Source organism: Eurypyga helias, unplaced genomic scaffold, assembly GCF_000690775.1.
Source record: "Eurypyga helias isolate BGI_N326 unplaced genomic scaffold, ASM69077v1 scaffold17166, whole genome shotgun sequence".
NCBI lineage: Eukaryota > Metazoa > Chordata > Aves > Eurypygiformes > Eurypygidae > Eurypyga > Eurypyga helias.
This window is the reverse complement of record NW_010258916.1, coordinates 56,708-76,469: the sequence shown is the minus strand read 5'-3', so window position 1 is coordinate 76,469 and position 19,762 is coordinate 56,708. Positions and strand designations below refer to the sequence as shown.

The window sequence follows — 19,762 nt, the reverse complement described above, 5'->3', positions numbered from 1 at the left end:
ATTGACAAGATTACATTTGTCCACCAAAAATGCATGAAGAAGATGCCTCTTTACTTAAGACATAGTCAAATAAAGACACGGCAGGACCTGTACACCGTTCAGCTCTACTTCAGACAGGAAAAGGATGACTAAATTGTGTTGTGCGATATCAAAGTTGAACACACGCATAAATATTCACATCACAGCAGTCTTGTAAAAGCACCGCATTTTGTTTTAGGTAAGTTTATCAACACAGTCCTACCTCTGTAGGTTGGCTGGAAGACAGTTTATCTTCATCTGTCTGTGTGGGCATTTTCAGGCCACCATATTTCTTCCAATAAATCCAGCAAGATGCACACAATCTACACTGCATGTTAGGAGGACCCCAAGAATACCACTGGTGAGACTGTGGAGCTAAGAAGGAGAAAACAGCACAGGTAAACTGGTGCATGCTACATTCAATGTATTAAATCCAAATGCTATTAAAAGATATTATAAGAGCATAATAGGGACAAATATTTAATAATTTGACATGGAGAAAATAACAACTTGACTTTATAGTTGATGTAGTTTTCCTAAGAGCAACCCAGAAGTCAACTCCAAATGAAAATTTCAAAAATGCTTCGCTATTTAATTTCAAAACAGGAACTTTGTATTCCCAAGAAGATATTTTGTTCCAGGGTACTACCTCAAAAAAACCCACCCCAAACCACTCTCTAAATCCTCTACTATTTCTAATCCTAGTCTGGAAGACAGGCTTATTACTCTCATTGTTACTTATCAGAATTACTTAAGATCTGGGGTTTTTGCTCCAGTCATGCAAAGTGCACACTTACACAAAATCAAGATCCATATAAGAAAAAGGCAATAACATCTCCTATTGATCTTGAAGATGCATATGTACCTTTATCTTGTGCATGTGGAGACTTAGCAGGAAACACTAATTTAATCTTTTTTCTTTTTGTAATTTTTCACAAGAAAACTATTTTAAAAAAAACAACAAAGTATGTAACTGGAATTTTCTGCACACAAATATGGTTTTAATTTAATTGGTGTTTAAGAGACAGATAGCCATACCAATGATAAGTGAAGAACGCTCATATGGCAGGCCTTTCCAATTCTTTCCATGTCTGGATTTTATTATACATGCTCTCATATAACCTATGTTGAAGGCTGCTATTTCAAGTCCAACAAGGACCACCAGAAACACAGAAAATACTAAGAAAAAACCAACACATCCTCCACCCGCTCCCCAACAGAGGGGAGTGATGTTAAATCGATATATTGAATGCAACTCCAACTTAAAACAGTATTTCTGCCCCACCAGTCATTGAAAATTATCCTCTGTAGTGTACAAACAAAAGTACGTACATTCCTTTCTAAAAAACAATGTATATTAGGATTAGCCCAAACTAATGAAGTATTAAAAAACCACCGTAAATGTACTTACTGTAGCAGCTTTCACAAGCCCGACCTATTACTGTGGGCTGTGCCTGGTAAGAGGCTCCCATTGCTCCGTTGACTGCAGCAGGTTTCCCATTGTTGCTGGATATTTGATTGGGATTTGGTTTATTGCTTTAAATAGAACAACAAAAAAAGTCATTTTACTAAATGGTTAATCAACATAAAAACAATTTAATTCTGGAATTCTGATGTGTGGTGACAAAATCTGGCAAACCTGCTCTAAACAACAAGCCTAATTTTATATACTCCTCTAGTATTTTTAGCACTGGGAGACTTGCTATGCACAGAGCTGCTTTGATACTCAAATTACCTATATTTGTTAAATGCTCTCACAAGGTCTAAGCCACTTGGCAAGCTAGTAAAAGACCAGGTCTCAGGGACAAGCATTAACAAAAGCCTGAAACGGCACAGGCTACAAGAATAGGGTTCCAGTCAACAGATAAGGCTTTACAAGGTGAGCCTGGCTTTGGGTGAAGTGTAAGAAGACATATGAGCAACACTGCATATAACACTACAAGGCTGTCCAACCTAGAAGAGAGTCTGCTGTCAAGTAGGAGCACGCACCTTCCCAACTGCACTAAACGCGAGTGTCCTGTAACCCTGGCAAAGCTCACCCGTATGTCAGTCCAGTCTGTCTGGGTTCTGTCCCAAACCTTCTCTCCTAGAAGGCTGAAGAACTGGTTTAAGATATTTTTTTTGGTTTATTATCGTATGATTATTGTGATTATTTTACCTACTAATACTTGAGTAAGTAGGGCTTTACAAGCCAGTTCAGAGATTGATTAATTAATACACTCCTCACTAGGTTAGGTACAGTATTTCCATGGCACCAGTTTTGTGGGTGTTAATTACTGCTTTGACCAACCATACCTTCAATACAATGCAAAGCAGAATACACTGCCCCCTAAAATGATTCGTTCCTTTAGGTTGCCGTGCTGGTTTTAGTCAAGACACAGTTAATTTTCTTCACAGTGGCTGGTACAAGGCCGTGTTTTGGATTTGCACTGATAACACTGGAGGTTTGAGCTGGTGCTAAGGAGTGTTTGCACTAATTCAAGGACTTTTTTAACTTCTGATACTGCCCCTGTGTTTCCAACTTTCTTGCTACAGGTGGCTGGGAGGGGACACAGTCCTGACAGCTGACCCAAACTGACCAAAGGGGTATCTCATGTCATAAAATGTCATGTTCAGTATGTAAGCTGGGGGCACTGCTTGTCAGTTGGCTTTCCCAGTCACATTCTGGTTCGTGGGGCTCACTGACTCTGGCGAGATCCCTCCCTCTCAGGCTCTCTGACTCTTGCTGCTCGGGACCTGGCTGGGTATCAGTCAGTGGGTGATTAGCAGTTTTATAATTTGTTTTATTTTCCATTATTTTCATTACATATTATTATTAGCAGTAGTATTTTCATGCCATATTATTAGTAGTATTGTTAGTATTATCAGTGTCACTATTTTATTCATTTATATTCAATCACTAAATTGTCCATGAGTTTCCTTGTCTTTTCCTCTGATTCTCCTCCACCACTGGAGGAGGGGAGGTGAGTGAGCAGCTGCGTGGTAGTTAGTTGTGGGCCGGGGCTACACCACAACAGTTCTGTAAAATATATTCCAGATTAGTTAAAATGAGTAATTGAAGAAACCTTTGCTGTATCAACTCTCTACTCCAAATGCCAGTAAGTTTGTTTCCTGCCTTCTGCTTTTCCACTACATCCAGTGAGAGACACTTCTACAGCTTCCACACTTTATCGAGTACCTTGGGCTCAAGGTACAAGAGAAGGGATCGAGAGACGATCGATTAAGTCTCCCATGTTATAATCTGTTGCTTAGTTACCCTTCCACAGAAGCCATGAACTGAAAGGGATTCTCTGGTATTGAGGACAGAACCTTGCTTTTACATGAAATATCTTTTGATCAAGTTCAAAAAGGTACACAGCTACGAGAATCAATTCTACTCAGATTTCAAACACAATAAATCAGTCTTGAAACAGCATTAGCAATCCATTTGCCCACGAGTCCCCCCACACCGCACAGTTAAATACTTGAGAAGTCCTATTTCTCACCATTCCACGTTCATCATTGGTTATGGATTTTGTCTTGACACGGATGCAAGAGACAGACACTAAGAAAGGTAAAAACTGCAAAAATCCTACAGTTCAAAACAGGCTTTGTTGTCCAATACAACTAGTCCCTACTGTGAACATATTGGCAAAAGTCCTGATTTGTCCACATGGACCAAGAAAATTAAACTGAAAAACCATTATGTGAAGACTGAGCATCTTAAGAGTTTTCCTAAAGCAGCCACTTCCCTGAGAGTTTTAGGGAACGCTCATACTACAGTTTTCAGCTTTTTTTAAAAGGCATCATTTATTACAGACTTGAGCTTCAAAACTCCCATTTTTTGAGGGAGATGAGATTAAGAGACTGAATTTAACAGTCTGCTGTTTATATTACTAAATCTGTTTAAGAGAGAAAAGTCTGTATGAAATATGGAAATGAAGGTCTATTATATGCCATTTCTACAAGTCATCAAAAAGACAAACGTGGATTTTCAAAGTACTTCATTTGCTATTCTAGTCTTCCATTATACAAACACTCATAACAATGGGAAATTCACATACATGTGAACTGAATATACCCACAGAAAGCTTAAAAACATGTCATCTGTAATCCTTCCTCTTTTCATAACCTTGAGGAAATTATAAACACGAAGGAGACAGATTATATCTTGTTCCTGTAAACTACACGTTAACAAGAGCAGATATAACATCAAGTTTAAATCTTAAATCCCACACCCTCATAAGAAAACAAATTTCATTAATAAGGCTTGTTCAAAGATAAAATATTTTGGGCTACCTTTAATTGACAACCAGAACATCTCTTGTCTCTAGCTAAAGAACAGACTGTATCAGCAAGATAAAAATGCAATGGGAAAGTACCTGACTTTATTTTAAGTAACTACGTTAACAGCTGCTTTTCTTTTGGTGTATTAAATTTACACAAATATGAAGTGTTGTGCTACAGATATTCCGAAGCGATTATTCTGGAAAAACTGATTCCTAAATGCTAAGGACCTTCTTGCACGTGAGCAGTCCACACAGCACTTGATCACCTTTTGGAAAACTTCTCACCATTCCAGAACAGGCAGTGTGCAGGTCAAAGACAATGGGGTCAGGGAAGAACTAAGGTTTCACTTATGACAAGAGTTTGTGGTGTTTTCTGTCTATATCTCTCTATATTCTGTTTGTATCTAACAAATATTTAAAAAGCAACTATTAAAAATTCAACAAAGAAAATATCAAGCATGTTACTGTTTCAGTTTTACGTGTACATTATTCAAAAAAAAAGACTTTATTGTTATACTCACTAGGTGGGGATGTATACTTGTTTCAATTTACTTTCTGCTTCAGCCGCTTTCAGACGTTTCTAGTTGAAAAATTAACACATTAAAATATTTTATTATACTGAAGTATGAGATTTCATAAAACTGCACACAATCCATCTGTAAATTATTTCTATTTTGTGACTCCACAAGAGCCTCCAAAACAAGCGTAGAAATCGACAAGATGAAAACCATGAAAAACAAGTTCTCCATTTTTACTATTAGTTTGAAATTACAGTACACTGTCCTCCCCAGTAGAACTCACAGGCCTCACTTATGACAACATAACTGTAAAACGCCAATTACAACTTACATAAATTACATCTACATACGATGTTGTGGCTAACCCTCACTGCAGATTAAGTAGTAAATAAATGAATGAAACTGCACACGATGAGCTCAGTCATGTAACTCAGTAGTGCTTGTGTGCTCTGCCAAGCCCCGGGCGAGCAGAAGTAGCGTAAGGAAGGGGAACAGTAAAGTCCACTGATGATTAGAAATAACGAAACATCTACTTCTGTTAAGTGCCATTAAAACCATAGCTCAGGAACACAGCGGTAGCAGGCCAGCTACACTGCTATTGGCTACTAATAACAAACTATTACTTTATTCATACTTGCAGCAAACTCAAAGCATGTTGCACTCAAGGTAGTAATACAAACTTCTACAATTTTGAGAAGTTTTAGTTATTGCCATATATCAGACAAGTAAGGAGACCAACAGTATTTTTCAGCAATGGCACCAGAAAGAAGATTCTGCTGGTTATCCAAATTTTTTGTCTGTATGTAAGAAAGGAAGAAGAAAAAATATTATTTCCCTGTTCTTCCTGTCCTCAAGACATTAATTCTGTTCACTTGGAAAAAAAGAAAAAAGAGGGGCTGGGGGATGCATGGGGGAAGGAGTTGGAACAAAGTCACTTTTATTCACAGAGAAATTAAAAAAAAAAAGCGTCCAGGAACACCAATATCCAGCAATAATAAACCAACACTACCTCCTTGCCTCTCAAGATTCTCCCTTTCTTTATCAAGTGTTTAAAACTGAGTCGACCATTTCTCCTACAACAGCCAATTCTCTTCTCTTCTGTACTCCTATTTTCTGATATCCTATCTTTGCAAGGCTCAGAGTTCAGGAAGGTATTTCCCACCTTGAGAAAAGTATTATCAACAGACTGCTCTGAGAGTCTCTTGTCTGAGCCCGGAGGTGAGTTGCAGGGCTAATCGGCTTTAGTGGTCGAGCAGCCCGAGTCAGCCTCCTCCCCTAAGCCACTGCTCTTCTCCATTTCAGAAAGCTGCCATCTGCCATCCCTTATTTATAAAACCTGTGTCTTTGAGGAGCAACGTATGGCAAATAGACTCCTAAGCAGTCCATGACACCACAAATTAATTCCCATGCAATATGAGAGCCCTCTTCCACTTATTTCCAAGATTCACTTTTTCTTAATAACAGTTTTTTGCTGTTCACACGTGCCGAGTAGCGTTCGGCCCTACAGAAGTGACTTCCACCTAGTGCAGTTACAGTCTTTCCCCAGCACCAGGCTTGGCAACTGTCTCTTTTTCCTTTCCATAAAATACCCAACAATCCATATCTTGTTTTCAAACTGAAAAAACACATGAGACAGCCGATCAGCAAGTAACACGCGTCCCACGGAGGTTCATAACAACCTGGTCCCATTCCACAGAAAGAACGGATAAATCTCACTGCACACTGTGCAACGTCATCGGAGGAAAAGAGAAAAACACAATAAAGGGAAAGGAATGAGGAAAGAAGCCTTGAAGCACTGTCAAAACGTAAAAGCATTTGTAGGAAGTTGTATTAAGCCCCGATGGCAGCGTCAGTGAGAAGTGACTATACACATTAATTAAATATTAGCATATTTTTAATACTGGCATGGGGGCTGTAAGGAATGCAATTGTAGCGTTCACTTTATTTACTAAAGTGAAACACATGCTGCCTTCTGCAAAATAATCACACAATGCCATTTCAATACAAGCTGTATTTTTGTGCATTAAAACTAGTTAACATTGCTCATTAAAAGCAACAGAAAACATCACAACCTGAACTCACACTGACCCATCAACTTTTAAGTACCAAGAGAGAAGAAAGGATGTAGACACACAACTATCAGCAAAGAGCTGCTATTTCTGAGACGAAACCTCTGTCTCCTGAAATTTAGAGGATGCAAACTGTAAAGGCTGGAAGTTGAAACTGAAAATATTCAGACAAGAAACAAAGCACAGGGTTGTAACAATGAGGGCAATAAAACACTGGAGCAATGTAACAGAGAGAGCTGAGACTTTTCCCGAATAAAAATTCACATCTAACCTTAAACGGTGTAAGTCATTCAAATAAGTCTTCCTGACTGCACTGCAGGGAAGGTCAAGCTACACTAACCTAGCATTTTACCTAGGGCTCTACTAGTTTTAATCAACTGCCCTTGAAACAATGCTATTTCTTTTTAAGAACTTTTGTTATGTACATCAACTGACAATTTTTTCCCTACATTAGTACTGTTTTCAGCAGTGGAAACAAATAAATGAGAGGGAAACACAATATATTGTTGTACTACTATAATTTAGTTATCCTTACCTATCTTCTCTCCTTTCCTATTGCAAAGCCTCAGTAAAAGTCTTTTTGCACTGAATCACATTTTTTAACACCACCACAGATAACAAGAACACATTTCATCCTGTGGCATGAGTCACCTGTCCTTCCTCAAACACTACATAATGTCGTGCTCAGGAGAAGTGCTGTCCCACCAAGAACGATTACTGAGGGCTTGAATTAGTTTTGCTAGACAGGTCCAGCACAGACTGAGAACTTTAACATATCTATTTCCCTTCACCTTGAGACTGAAGGGAACATGCTCTGGAGGCAAGGTGGCAGCACTATCTCCACTGCCATTAAATCACCACCTTCAGCTGCCGAGCACGAATAACATTTAGTAGCAGTTATGACAAGGAAACCTTTCTTAGGCCTGACACAACGCAGCCAATTGACAGACAGAAATGAAGATAATTAAAGAGCAAATTTGCATATTAAATCACACAGATCTAGAATTCGGAAACTGTATTTTACGCATAAGATTCAAGTACGTCAACCTTCTTGTTTTCCTGTTCCCCCAAGATGCCCTGCTCCTCAAGCATGATATTTAGAGAAGGATGACTCTGAAATTGCCACTTTCTAACTGAACATATTTTCTCCCTGAAATGCATTCAATTATCACAGCTTCTTCTGGTGGGGGAAAAAACCTTAGAGACATCATTTTTACTGAACTGTATTATTTTTACCATTCCATAACAAACTAAACAAGGGCAGGATGAAGTTCTGATCTCTCACCAGGACAGAAATCAGGTATGCGGCCTACACTGTTTTTGTTACTGGTGATCATGCATGACCTTGAAAGGACACATCTAAAGCATTAAATCCCGTGGTGTACGGCCATATTCCGAGTTAGGATGCTCTACATTTACTCAGTTACACGTAGAACACAGGCATTCATAACAGCATTCAAGTTGTAGATAACCATAAAGCCTATGTGTTTTTCTTATGTGTGAGGCTAAAAAAACCTAATCCTGCAAAGGATACACAAACTGAACACACCATCATACACCTTGATCACTGCAGCAACGTAATGAAGCCCTACAGAACTTCAGAGAGGGACTCTCAGTCCTACACCAAGCACTCCAGAGCAAGTATTTCAGAAAAATTTCACAGGAAACAAGATCGGTCTCTGAGCAACCCAAGAGTGCTGACAAAAGTCAATTTGCAATTCAATTTATCCTTACTCCATGGCTCTCGGCATCAATAAAATGTTTATATCTGATTCTTCAACATCATCCCTTGCCCAGTCCTTAAGAGCTGACAAACAGCACAGCAAATCTCTGCTGGCAACACCTTTCTAGGATGAAGGTTAACAGCACAAAAAAAAAAGTTAAAAGTAAAATGAATGGAGACAACCCCAGCAAAACATACTATTTTCTCTTTGTATTATCTGAAGAACTAAAAGGTCCTAGCGATAGTCTAAGACTCGACCATGTGGTAAAAGACACTTTTCTTGCTTTCCATACGCTAACAAGGTGATGTAGAAACAGTTCCAAGTAAACCAAAACAACCTGAAGCAATCATCCGTCTGACATACTGTAATAAAGGCAGCAACAATTCCAAAGATCCATCTAACAAGACAGCTGTAATCATTACAGCATAAGATTTATTTATTTCCAACACACTATACATACATCACCACTAATTACGCAGCACATAAAGCAGCTACAGACTTGGGATGTTAAATCTTAAATTACAGTGGAGTATTTTGAAATATTCTGTATATCTAAATCAAGTAGTAAATATATATATAGTACAATATATAAAAAGCACTAACACTGAAATTTTTCCTAAACCTGCTTAAAATAATCCTGTGTAGGTACACAATATAAGATTATGTTTCTGCTCCAGAGTAACCCAAACAATTCAACATTTAACACATCGTATATTCCATTTCCTTCAGTTCCATGCACAGCTTCACAGCCTAAACCATTTGCTCGGCAGCCCATTTCTTTCTTATCCCATACTGCAGTAAGAACCAGGAATCAAACTGCTACAAACCAGCATACAATACAAATAGCTTAAAAAGCTCTTCACAGCCATGTGATGCACAGCAGGCATCAGAGGATTTGACAATGCACCCTGTGATCAGCACAAAACCACTGGTCTATAGCCCAAAGTATTACTACCATAGGCCTCCCACCATATTTCTTTTTAAGAATACAGATTCTTATGCTTTAACAAGTTCAGATTTGTCAAGAACATGGCAGACTGGTTCATGCTGAAATAGCCATTAAATTACCTGCTGCACATATCTGTCGGTGGTTTTCCACATGTAATAATACTCAATGATGCTAGTCAGTGACTTCCAAGGGAGCTGAAAAACATTTGTTACAAATGAAAGTGGTCCCAAGAAACTGCAATGTCCACATCTTATTAAACACAGGTTAAAACCAAGTCTAGTTGGTACAGAAATACTAAAATGTGAATCCATTAAATACCTGTATTGAAATCCATATGCAAATAGATACATATTACCATTAATAATACACAAACTTTCTTTATAGTTAACGAAGATGCAGAATTACAACAATATTACACATCCAAATCCAAATTTAATTTATTCTGTTTAAGCCATATGGTTAAACAAAATGATCAAAACAGACTCCAGATTTCCATCAGGAAACACAGAAGGTAATCTCTCTATTATAAAGTGTATCAGATGGAGAACAACATCAGGACTAAAATAAATCATCTTGACAAGACTGTGTTTGAGCCTCATAACAATTTTACTCTTAAAAAAAATACAGTGGTTATTGTACTTAGCTCATAGGTTTTTCAAGTCCCATAATAACTCTGCTCATACAATACCACTAGTTTACATAAACCTCTGCATATTCTTGACCATTAAACCAGAAATAAAAGGACACTAGGGACAAGTGCTGCCTCGAGCAACAAGAGCGATACTGACAATAAATATTTCACAAAAATTTTTGTGCAAACCCAGGACAAGTGATGACAACTACTATTAGTATTTTGGGAGCCCATTTTCATTGGTAAAGCGAACCTAGCTGTACTGTACTAACCTGCACTAGCCTAAGTTCAGGGAAGAAAATTAAGCATATGGCAGCCGTTATTAATTACTACTGAATCACCTATTTAACTCTATAAATTCTATCATATAAATTAGTAATTCTCTCACAGAAATCACACAATTCTCCTTCATTACCTGCAAGCGTGTTACTATTTTGTGCATTGTTTTTTTTCCTAGAGACATGCATTAGTACTAACATTATCTACTCTCCAGAAATAAGGATGATTTTTATGACCACCTTAAAAAAACCTGCATGTGGAAACACTATCTTTCCAACCTTACTCACTCCACTTTGGGGCCTTCTCCATGTCTTAAAAAAGGTTCTTGAACCTCTAAATTACGTTCCCTTTTGCTTTCTCAGGTAAGTTACTCTTCAAGAAAACTGTTCCCAAGAAAAGGCCAGTGACATGAACACATATTTGGTGTGTGATGACAGATGAGCTGTTTCTCAGTCTCTAGGTCCATATTCTTCCTGGCATCCAGGTGAAGCACTATCACCCCAACTACCTGCCACTGTCAAGTAGCACATTTTAGCTTCTTGTATTTATTTTCCTTCCTAAACACTAACACATTCATGCTACAGATTATGTTTGACATTTCTCTAGAAACTACTTTAATCTCTGTTTACTGATTGTGACACAAGTCTGTTTATTCACTCTGGAGGCAGGTACAATTAAAGACAGATAATTAAGGTGCTCGGAATGGATAACCAATAATCCTTCCCCACTTTGACTCACACTTGGAAAACCTGTTTGACAGAGTGAATACGAATATCCTGTATTCTCTTTACCTACGTACTTAAAATGACAAAACTTTGTAGAGGCACATAAATTTTCCAGAGGTTGCTCTGAACTGTCAGAGAAGCTGTGAACAGACACAAAATAATGTACTTTCATTACCAAAATTTATTAAACACTAATTGAAAGAAGTAAAAATGAGCATCTGTGTAGCGTATTTGTAGGAGAAAATTCATATAGAGGTATCAGCAATTCAAAACTAGGAAGATGGAATTCTCAGCTTCCTCAGGGTAAAAATGGACCACTCAGACCAGCAGGAAAAACTCAAACTTAAAATGAACATTAAGGCATCTTTCCACTTCTGGACTTGGAGAACAGTTACCCCTGTTTTCTATAAATGGCTCAAATCTGATTCCCAAGTCCTTTCCTGCCATATTTGAGATCTTGGTGTTATAAATTTGTGAAAACCACTGTTAATGAAAAACTAAGAATTAACAAGCATAACAGCTACCTCTTACCATTAGGAAAACAGTTATATTTGCAGAACATAAAATATTCAGTCTTCTTCCATTCTACTACCCTGGGATGTGAAGTAATTCAAGTACATCAAATAAATTCAATTAACTTTAAAAGTTTAGGTTGATTAGGATTCACACAGGTTCTTAAAGACAGCAGAACCTCAACAAATGAGCTCCTCTAACAGCTGATGAGTCAACAGCTAATGAAAATGATTATTCAATGGCTAGACTGATAAATATTGTAACAAATGAGCTTCTCCTGTCTACTAAAAAGAGGTAAACTCCTTTACACTATTTCATTTATAAACATTAAAAATTAGTTAGCAAGACAATTATTATAGCTTAATGCTTGAGCCGCACAGTGAATGTCAAATACTGCCAGTTCTTACTAATTGCTGGAAAAGTAAATGAACCTGCCCTTTAGACAACCATCATGTAAGGGCTCTGACTGCAGCTGCCATGCCTTGCAAACCCAGGCTAATTCAGAAGAGGCAGCTCCTCCAGCATACACTGCCTCAAGCAGGTAACTCTGTAACCCTCCAGCTTCAGGAGTCTGCTACCATCCACTTCCTGCCATGCAATGTGACAGTCTTGCCTGTCCTATGGCACAACTACATCACTGCTTAGGTTCCAGTTTAATCCCAGGCATCATAGAATTTAATTTTATCCTTAGATCCTCCGTGGACACTTGAACAAGTTGGTATCTCCACTGCCAGCACATTAGCTTCTTTGCCCATGTTCTCACCTCATTGTGTAAGAGTACTTACTTTTCAGTGACTAGCCACTGAAGAGAGGATAAACATATTCTCATGAAAAAAATCACTGCTGAAGTGCTACATATTTACACCTACCCCACCCTGCAAAAACTTTTCATGTATCCATGATCTAAATCTTGAAGTACTATTTTAGATGATTCCTTAAAACCAAATGTTGGTTTTCAAACCACTATACTTTCAGAATTCAAGTGAGAATACATAAATTTTACTCTAGAGATTAAGATATCCCAAGATTACAAAATATTCAATATAATAGAAAGATTTCAAATTACACAGAACTAGATCAAGACTGTGTGCACTGAGTTACCAACACCATACAAACTGATATGCAAGATATATATTCTTCCACTGAGGTTTTTAAAATGACAGGCCACTTTTCCAAAGGTAAAGAAAAGTGAAGGGACTAAGGACAGACAACATCACTGTTCTAACCAAATTAGACTATAATTAGTTAGCAACCCACGTCCAATTCTGCTGCACTTTGACTCATCATTAATGCGTCCTCAGTAGGCTACGCAACCCTCTCTCGAGATCTGTGTGTGTCTCTCACTTTGGGAGGGGAGCAAGGGAAAACCTCTGTGTTTTGGGAAGGAAGATTCAGTGGAGCGTATCAGGAGTCTACCCAAGATAAAATCTGAACATTTTCAACAGCTTCTAGTAGGCTCATTCAGAGTTCTAGCATGTGAACACTACAAATGCACAAGCGATTCCTGCAACCTGCTACTCTGCTGTATGGCTTTAATGCACCTGTCTCAACAGAATTATGTGTTAAAAAACACAGAAGCGATACAGAAAACAAAAATACTACGTCAATACCAGAGACAAGGCTCATGTATACTTGGTCACAAATTGTGTACTCAACTTGTACGCAAATGGAGTGTAACATTTACACTCAACTTGTAAACAGCCAATAAAATCTGTCATATATGCTTTAGGCATTCTGGAAAGCCAAATACTGTGTATCAGAAAACATTTCATTACAAGACATAGCTACTGAATAATTACAGCAGAGGTCCATTTATTTGTAGGAGAAATAATAAGGAATTGTAGTTTAGATTAAGATTTCAGTTCTAAAACTCTACAAAAGGTTCTTTTCCAATCATATTTTCTTGAATTGAAGAGCTATTTTATCCATGATGCAATTTTCAACCCTATGCGATGAATCCAGTGAACATTTTCTCCCTTAGGACCGTCGAAAATAACATGCAGATAATACACCTGTTAAAATGTCAGTTCTTCAGCAAAACAATAGCCTTCCCTTCCCACCTTCATTCAGTTATCTGTCTCATTTCAGCACTGTGAAAGTGAAGAACAGGCAGCTTAGCTCAGTGCCAAGCCTCTTCCAACTGTCCCCCACCCTAGCTTGGAAGGCCTTGTACATCTACCACACATGATCATTCTTCCCTCACAAAGATGATTAGTAACATCTGCAAAGAAAAAAAAAAACCCTGAGCTCTCAGGGTCATGCAGAATGAGTTGGGAAAATGTTTCAATCGACTTCCGTCTTAAATACTGGAATTCCTTTGGCTCAAATCCTAACCTTTTCACAAAGCCCAGCTTGAACTTAGTTCAACAGAGGAAATCTTTTTTCCTTGAAAGAAAGGGGCTCTCTAAGAAATGTGAAAAAACATCCACAAATTACTAGCAGTTCCAGCAATAAGTGTTAGAATCAATTTCTTTAAATGACTCCGCATTAGAATTCCACAAATTAAAGGTTTGCTGCCCTGCAGTCTGATACTCCAGTACCAAAACCAGTGTAGTTACAACATACTGAAAACATTTCGTTTACTTCTCAGAAGTGCCAAAGTATCTAATATGTCAAAATAGCTCCCTGTAGTGCACTTGCAACACTATCTGAATATAAATTTCTCTCTGCTAACCACAGAGGGAAACCCCAGCTTTCCAGAAACACTCAGGGGAGTCAGCCATGTAGCTGCTAATGAATTTCACTAGAAACTGGAAAAGTTCTGAAAAGCTGCTCCAACTTTCTCAGATGCTTATAAAATTCTTGTAAAAAACCTTATCAAAACACATCAGCATGAGATAACCTACCATTAAACAGACTATCTTCTGTCAACATCTTTCCAAATAGCGGCACCAAACAAGAAAGCCTATTAACTTCCATCCAGAAAAAATACATATAATTAACATACATATGCATCAGCTACACAGATTTCTCCCTAACTAATCTTCCAAACCTACAGAAAGCAGTTAGGCTTACCCACACAGAAATACAGTAACAGCAAAGTGTACCACTCCCGTACTTACAAAGTCTTGTCGAATGTCATTGAAGTCCTTGCCATACTTTTCCAATGCCTCTTCAAACAAACTAGCTTCTGATGCTGACCACTCTTCCATTTCATCTCTACACAAGACGGGCCCTCCAAGTGGCACTAGAACACTGAGGGCACTGCTCAAATCATAGTTGTGTTTATGCAGTGTATCCATGGCATGAAACTAGCAAGGAGAAAGGGAGAGTAACAAACTTGTTTAAATAGACAGCAGTCCATTTCAGTTTATGCAAATTCAATGTCTTATTTTCTATAAGCCGTGCAAGAAGCCTCAACTAAGGCTAAATTTAGAATCTGTCTTGATATCATAGGCTTTCTGCTGTGGAACATAAGGAAAATAAATTGTTTATTACTTAATTTGGGAAAGGAAATGCCTTATAAAATGTTCACTAAAAATAACATTAGTTTATTAGTTCCTGCAAATTACTACCAAACATTTCTAGAAAATCTTTAGTTGGTAGAAATCGGTTCCAAGTAGCCCAGCAGAGAAAGTGGCATGTATTGACTGAGGGGCCATTTTCAATTAACCACAGTTTAAGCAGCAGCTAAACAGCTTCCCAGACATATATGTGCTTCAATACTGCTGGGAAAGGAAGCCATTTATTGTTTTCATTATCATCATACTGAAAAACAAGCAACATTTTTGTCCCTCGCTAAACTCTCTTGTCAGGGGTGCGTAAACAAGGTTTCTTTGGTTACTTTGCTTTCCTTTATAAAAAAGAAAAACAGAAAACAAACAAGTTATAACATTTCACTTTAGAGGTAAAAGTGACTGCTCACATAGCTAACCAACGATGGGAATATGAAAAGTAAGCAATTAACATCACAAATCCACCTGTAGTGAAAATCAGGAATATGAAAGCAGCCTTTCCAACTCAGTGTCCCAGAAGCCCCCCATCAGCACAATCTCCCAATGTTGTGCTGAAGAAAGTCTTACAGGTATAAAGCGCAGCAATGCCTGTGACTGTGTCACACCAGCCTCCCGCCCATCTGTCCCACCACAGCAACGAGCTGTAACTGTAGCGTGCAATCTCTCACACAGCCCTAAACTCATCTTGAGGGCGGCACTCAAAATCTTTCAAGGAAGGTTTCCTCAAAAACCTTTCCATTATGTGTCCGTATAGCACTTAAAAAGCTATTCCAGTTGAGCTTCTGCATACAAATGTACTGCAAATACAGAATTCTCCTTATTTTTTACCACCTCCTACGAGTGGCTACCATCTTTCTCCAGTTTCCAATATAACTCTTTGAAAGCTATCAAGCACAGGATTCTGGAACTGTTTTGTCTGCAAGGAGTGTCACTGTTACCCCACAATGCCATTTCACTCATGGTTCAAGCTGAATTCATCAGCTTTGAGAAGAAGCCTTTTAATATGTATAGAAATATTCTAATACAGATATATGTAGCATGATGTCATGTCTAAAACTCATAATCTGCAGATCAGAGAATGTAAAATGAAACCACTTATTTATTGTTGATCACTCGGGCAATGAGTAAGCTAGGTCTAAAGAGTGAACTCTCACAGTGTATGTGCTACCAAGGCTTAAAGCTTTTTAAATTGCAGCCCTTGTGGAAAAGCAGTACACACCAGACATCTTCCAAGCAGCTGCTAAGTGCGGATCTATTCACTGTTACCAACTCTCTTAAAAAATGACAACAGAAGTGAAAGAATCAGGATCTTGCTCTTGCCTTATGTTCATTTTTCCATCTATAATAAACATGTGATTCCATAAAGCTTCTTCTGGTTTTACTGAAGAAAAGGTTCACAATGAACTCTGTGGATAAATACTGTCTTCACTGAGCTGTTCTGTGACAGAAGACCCACTGACAAGTTCCCACGACAACACACTGCCTTCTGCAGGTTTGTCGGCCCTCACCTGCAAATCCCCCCACTGCAGTGAGTAAACTGCAAAAGCAAGAGCAGCCTGAAGACATTACTAGAGCCCAAGACAAAACATCCTGGAGTATCTCCTTTCTATCTCCTTTACCCAAGATGAGAGGACTCCAAGAAGCAACTAGTAGGTTCCTGATACCTAACCTAAGGAGAAGGAGGCTGTGAAGAACTGTCACTGCCTCTCCCAGACCTGAGTTTGAAGGATGGAGGAAGAACAACCCTTCCCTAAGAACTCTTGCTCAGAGCACACTGTCCAGCAAAGACAAGGGGTCCCACCAGAGGAAGGGCTTTAGCTACACAGATAGAGGGAACTTCAAGTCCAAATTTAAGCACGTAAAGGAAGAAACTATCCACCAAAAGCTAAGGAAGGGGCTGCATGAAGCTGGGAAGAAAAGGAATAACAGGGCATGGTGCAAACAAGCTGTAACACACAGTTCCCAAATGAGCTGCAATTCCAGTAGTCAGTTAAATCAACTAGACTGAACTGCCCCCAAAGAACTCAAACTGGAAACAGAGTATGGAAGCTATAATTCAGTAATATTTTAAGCATGTTTGTCTTAGAAGCCACACATTTGGAAGACTAATAAAAATCATTAAGGTGTTGTCATTCAAAATGCAAAGGCAAAACCCTGTTCACACTTTTCATTTTGAAGTGACACCCGAAACCAGATGTGCATGCTTACAGTACAGTCCTGAACAAGCCCACCGCAAGGAGCAAGTGACTCCATCAACCTGCCTTGCTGTAATGGCTCTTATTGTCAGTGTATGCACTATGTGATGTTTAGGAATCTGAAACAGGAAGTCTTCCTGGTTTCTCTCTCTTTTAGAGATCAGTTTTCATTACAAAATAAAACACTCTGAGAAGGCCAGAAATCCAAATTTCACTCGGTGGGTTGTCTCACAAGCCTTTACCACTGTAAAAGAAGGACATTTACTATCACCTAAGAAGGTAAATACATTGTTTCATGTCTTTCAGTAGGTTTTCTAAAAGCATTGGCAGCTTCCTGACTTGTCTCATACCCTTCCCCGTGTTTTCAAAATAAGGAAGCCTGAAAGTAGCCCCTCTCACTGTTAAACTTAAGAATCCCCCTAATGTGTACATCCACTGTGAATTTAATAATGTTTATAGCCTATGCATTTATTGTCTTGTTGTTTTGGGGTTTTTTTGAGGGTTGTGGAAGGGTTTTTTTTTGTTTTGGTTTGGGTTTTGTTTGTTTGTTTGTTTGGTGAGGGTTTCGGGGGGTTTTTTTCAGTCTGCTTACAGTAATCTCTAATTGAAACAACTAACTGGGAACACTGGAAAGCCCAAGCGTGGTGTAGAGAAATCCCATTAATAGCACTTCAAGTGCAAGAGTTATCTGCCTTAAGAATACGGTCAGTATAGTTTTGTTAGTGTTATGCACCTACGTCCCTCCCAGAGCATAAATAAGATACACAACAAGTTCTGCAAACGTCTGTACTAACTTTAACTGCTGCTCGAAATATGCTCCCAATTAACATGGGAACGTCTGAAAGAATAACTACTACAATGACAAATATGTCTTTTCTTAACTTAGAAGGAAGTACAGTGCCAAAGAGCAAAAGAGAAGGTTTTTAAAAAGCTGAGGGGGTAGGAGAATGAGAAGAGACCGATACAATAATTAAATCTGGGGTGGCTCCTCTGGTGCCTCATTATAAGATATGCCTTTCATTAAGTGTAATGGAACTTAATGGATCATTTGCAATGGAGAAACATTTATACGGCACTCAAGCACCAAATGTATCCCTTTATTAGCAGCACCGCACATTTACTTTCAAACTTGAAGAAATTGCAATAAGGATGAATCTATGCTATTAATCACTGAATACAGTAAAGAAGGATACGCAATATGTGGGATTTATTAGAAATTCTTAATCCAATGAAATCTTCATTAAAATGTTAAACTAAAGAAATATCTTGGTGGAAAAACAGAAAGCATTTAATGTGAGGAGAATTGTGTTGGTAAGGTCAAATCAGCAACTGTGAAACTGAAAATTCATTTTCAGTATTACTGAAAACACTACATTTTGCAAACTGCCTTTACTATGCTACCGTAGTCCAGACTAAATCAGTCTCCTGCTTCAGTACACCACAAAAATGCAAGAAATTAAATATTTCTCTCATAAAACTAATGAATATCTTTTATCTGGAATATAAGAACTGTCCTATTGAATCAGATCAGTCATCTGTCCAGACAAGCATTCTGTCTCTGACTGCAACACCAAGGGATGTTAGTTAGAGAAAATACTCAAGTCAGACTAACCACAGTCTGAGTTCAACTCCCATTTCATTCATCAGCATCTACAAACCTTGGAAATTAGGAATGCTAGACAGTACACCTCTCCATATTCTCCTCAGTACCCATTTATGGATCCACAGTCCGTAATTTTTTTAATGCCTTTTTTTAACCTGCTGACATTGTCCATTCCCATACAATTTTGTGTAACTAAATGTCAGGGGCTCTCTAGACACTTTCTAAAGCAGTACCTTAACTATTTTAAATGGATCTGTTGGTTTCATTGAGTATCCTCTAGTTCAAATACTCAAGTATCTAATGAACAGTGTATCTACTTCAGCCTTAATTATCATCTTCATGATTCTGTACCCAAATACTTAAAATAAACAAACAACTCCTGCTGATATCTTTGGAAATCTAAGTCAAACTTGTTTCTACAAAACAGTAACATTTTTTTGTTCTCACACAGCTTTCCTGGCACATCTATTACTGTAGCACATCCTGTCATCTCAGCTAATGAGAATATACAGAGACAAAACTTATATCTGCGATATATTTTTAGATTTCTCTTTAAGATGCAGGTGCTTACGTTACAGTGAGTACTTTAACAAACTAAGGAAACATCCTAAGGATATCCTAAGTACAAAGTTCTTCAAACAGCTGTTTACAAATCAGATTGCTTACACTTTATAAAACATTCCGATACACACATCTAGTCAGTACAAAACATTATCTAAACAATTTCCAACCAGCTGTAGTACCACATATATCAAATCACACTATTGACCAATTACACTGAATGAATCCCTATACAATGTGTATTATCCAGTCTA

At 38.2% G+C, this 19,762-nt stretch overlaps 1 protein-coding gene across 1 annotated transcript in view; it reads right to left on the bottom strand.

Moving 5' to 3' along the window:
• Nucleotides 1-19,762, bottom strand: part of MTA3 (metastasis associated 1 family, member 3) — a gene marked incomplete at its 3' end in the record, with an annotated part of 96,309 nt that overhangs the window by 37,225 nt on the left and 39,322 nt on the right. The window contains exons 7-11 of the mRNA XM_010154531.1: nucleotides 14,757-14,945; nucleotides 9,666-9,740; nucleotides 4,808-4,866; nucleotides 1,430-1,554; nucleotides 242-393 (exon numbers count right to left, since the gene is read on the bottom strand). Coding sequence (XP_010152833.1) covers nucleotides 242-393; nucleotides 1,430-1,554; nucleotides 4,808-4,866; nucleotides 9,666-9,740; nucleotides 14,757-14,945 — 600 coding nt within the window. The remainder of the gene's footprint in view (nucleotides 1-241; nucleotides 394-1,429; nucleotides 1,555-4,807; nucleotides 4,867-9,665; nucleotides 9,741-14,756; nucleotides 14,946-19,762) is intronic.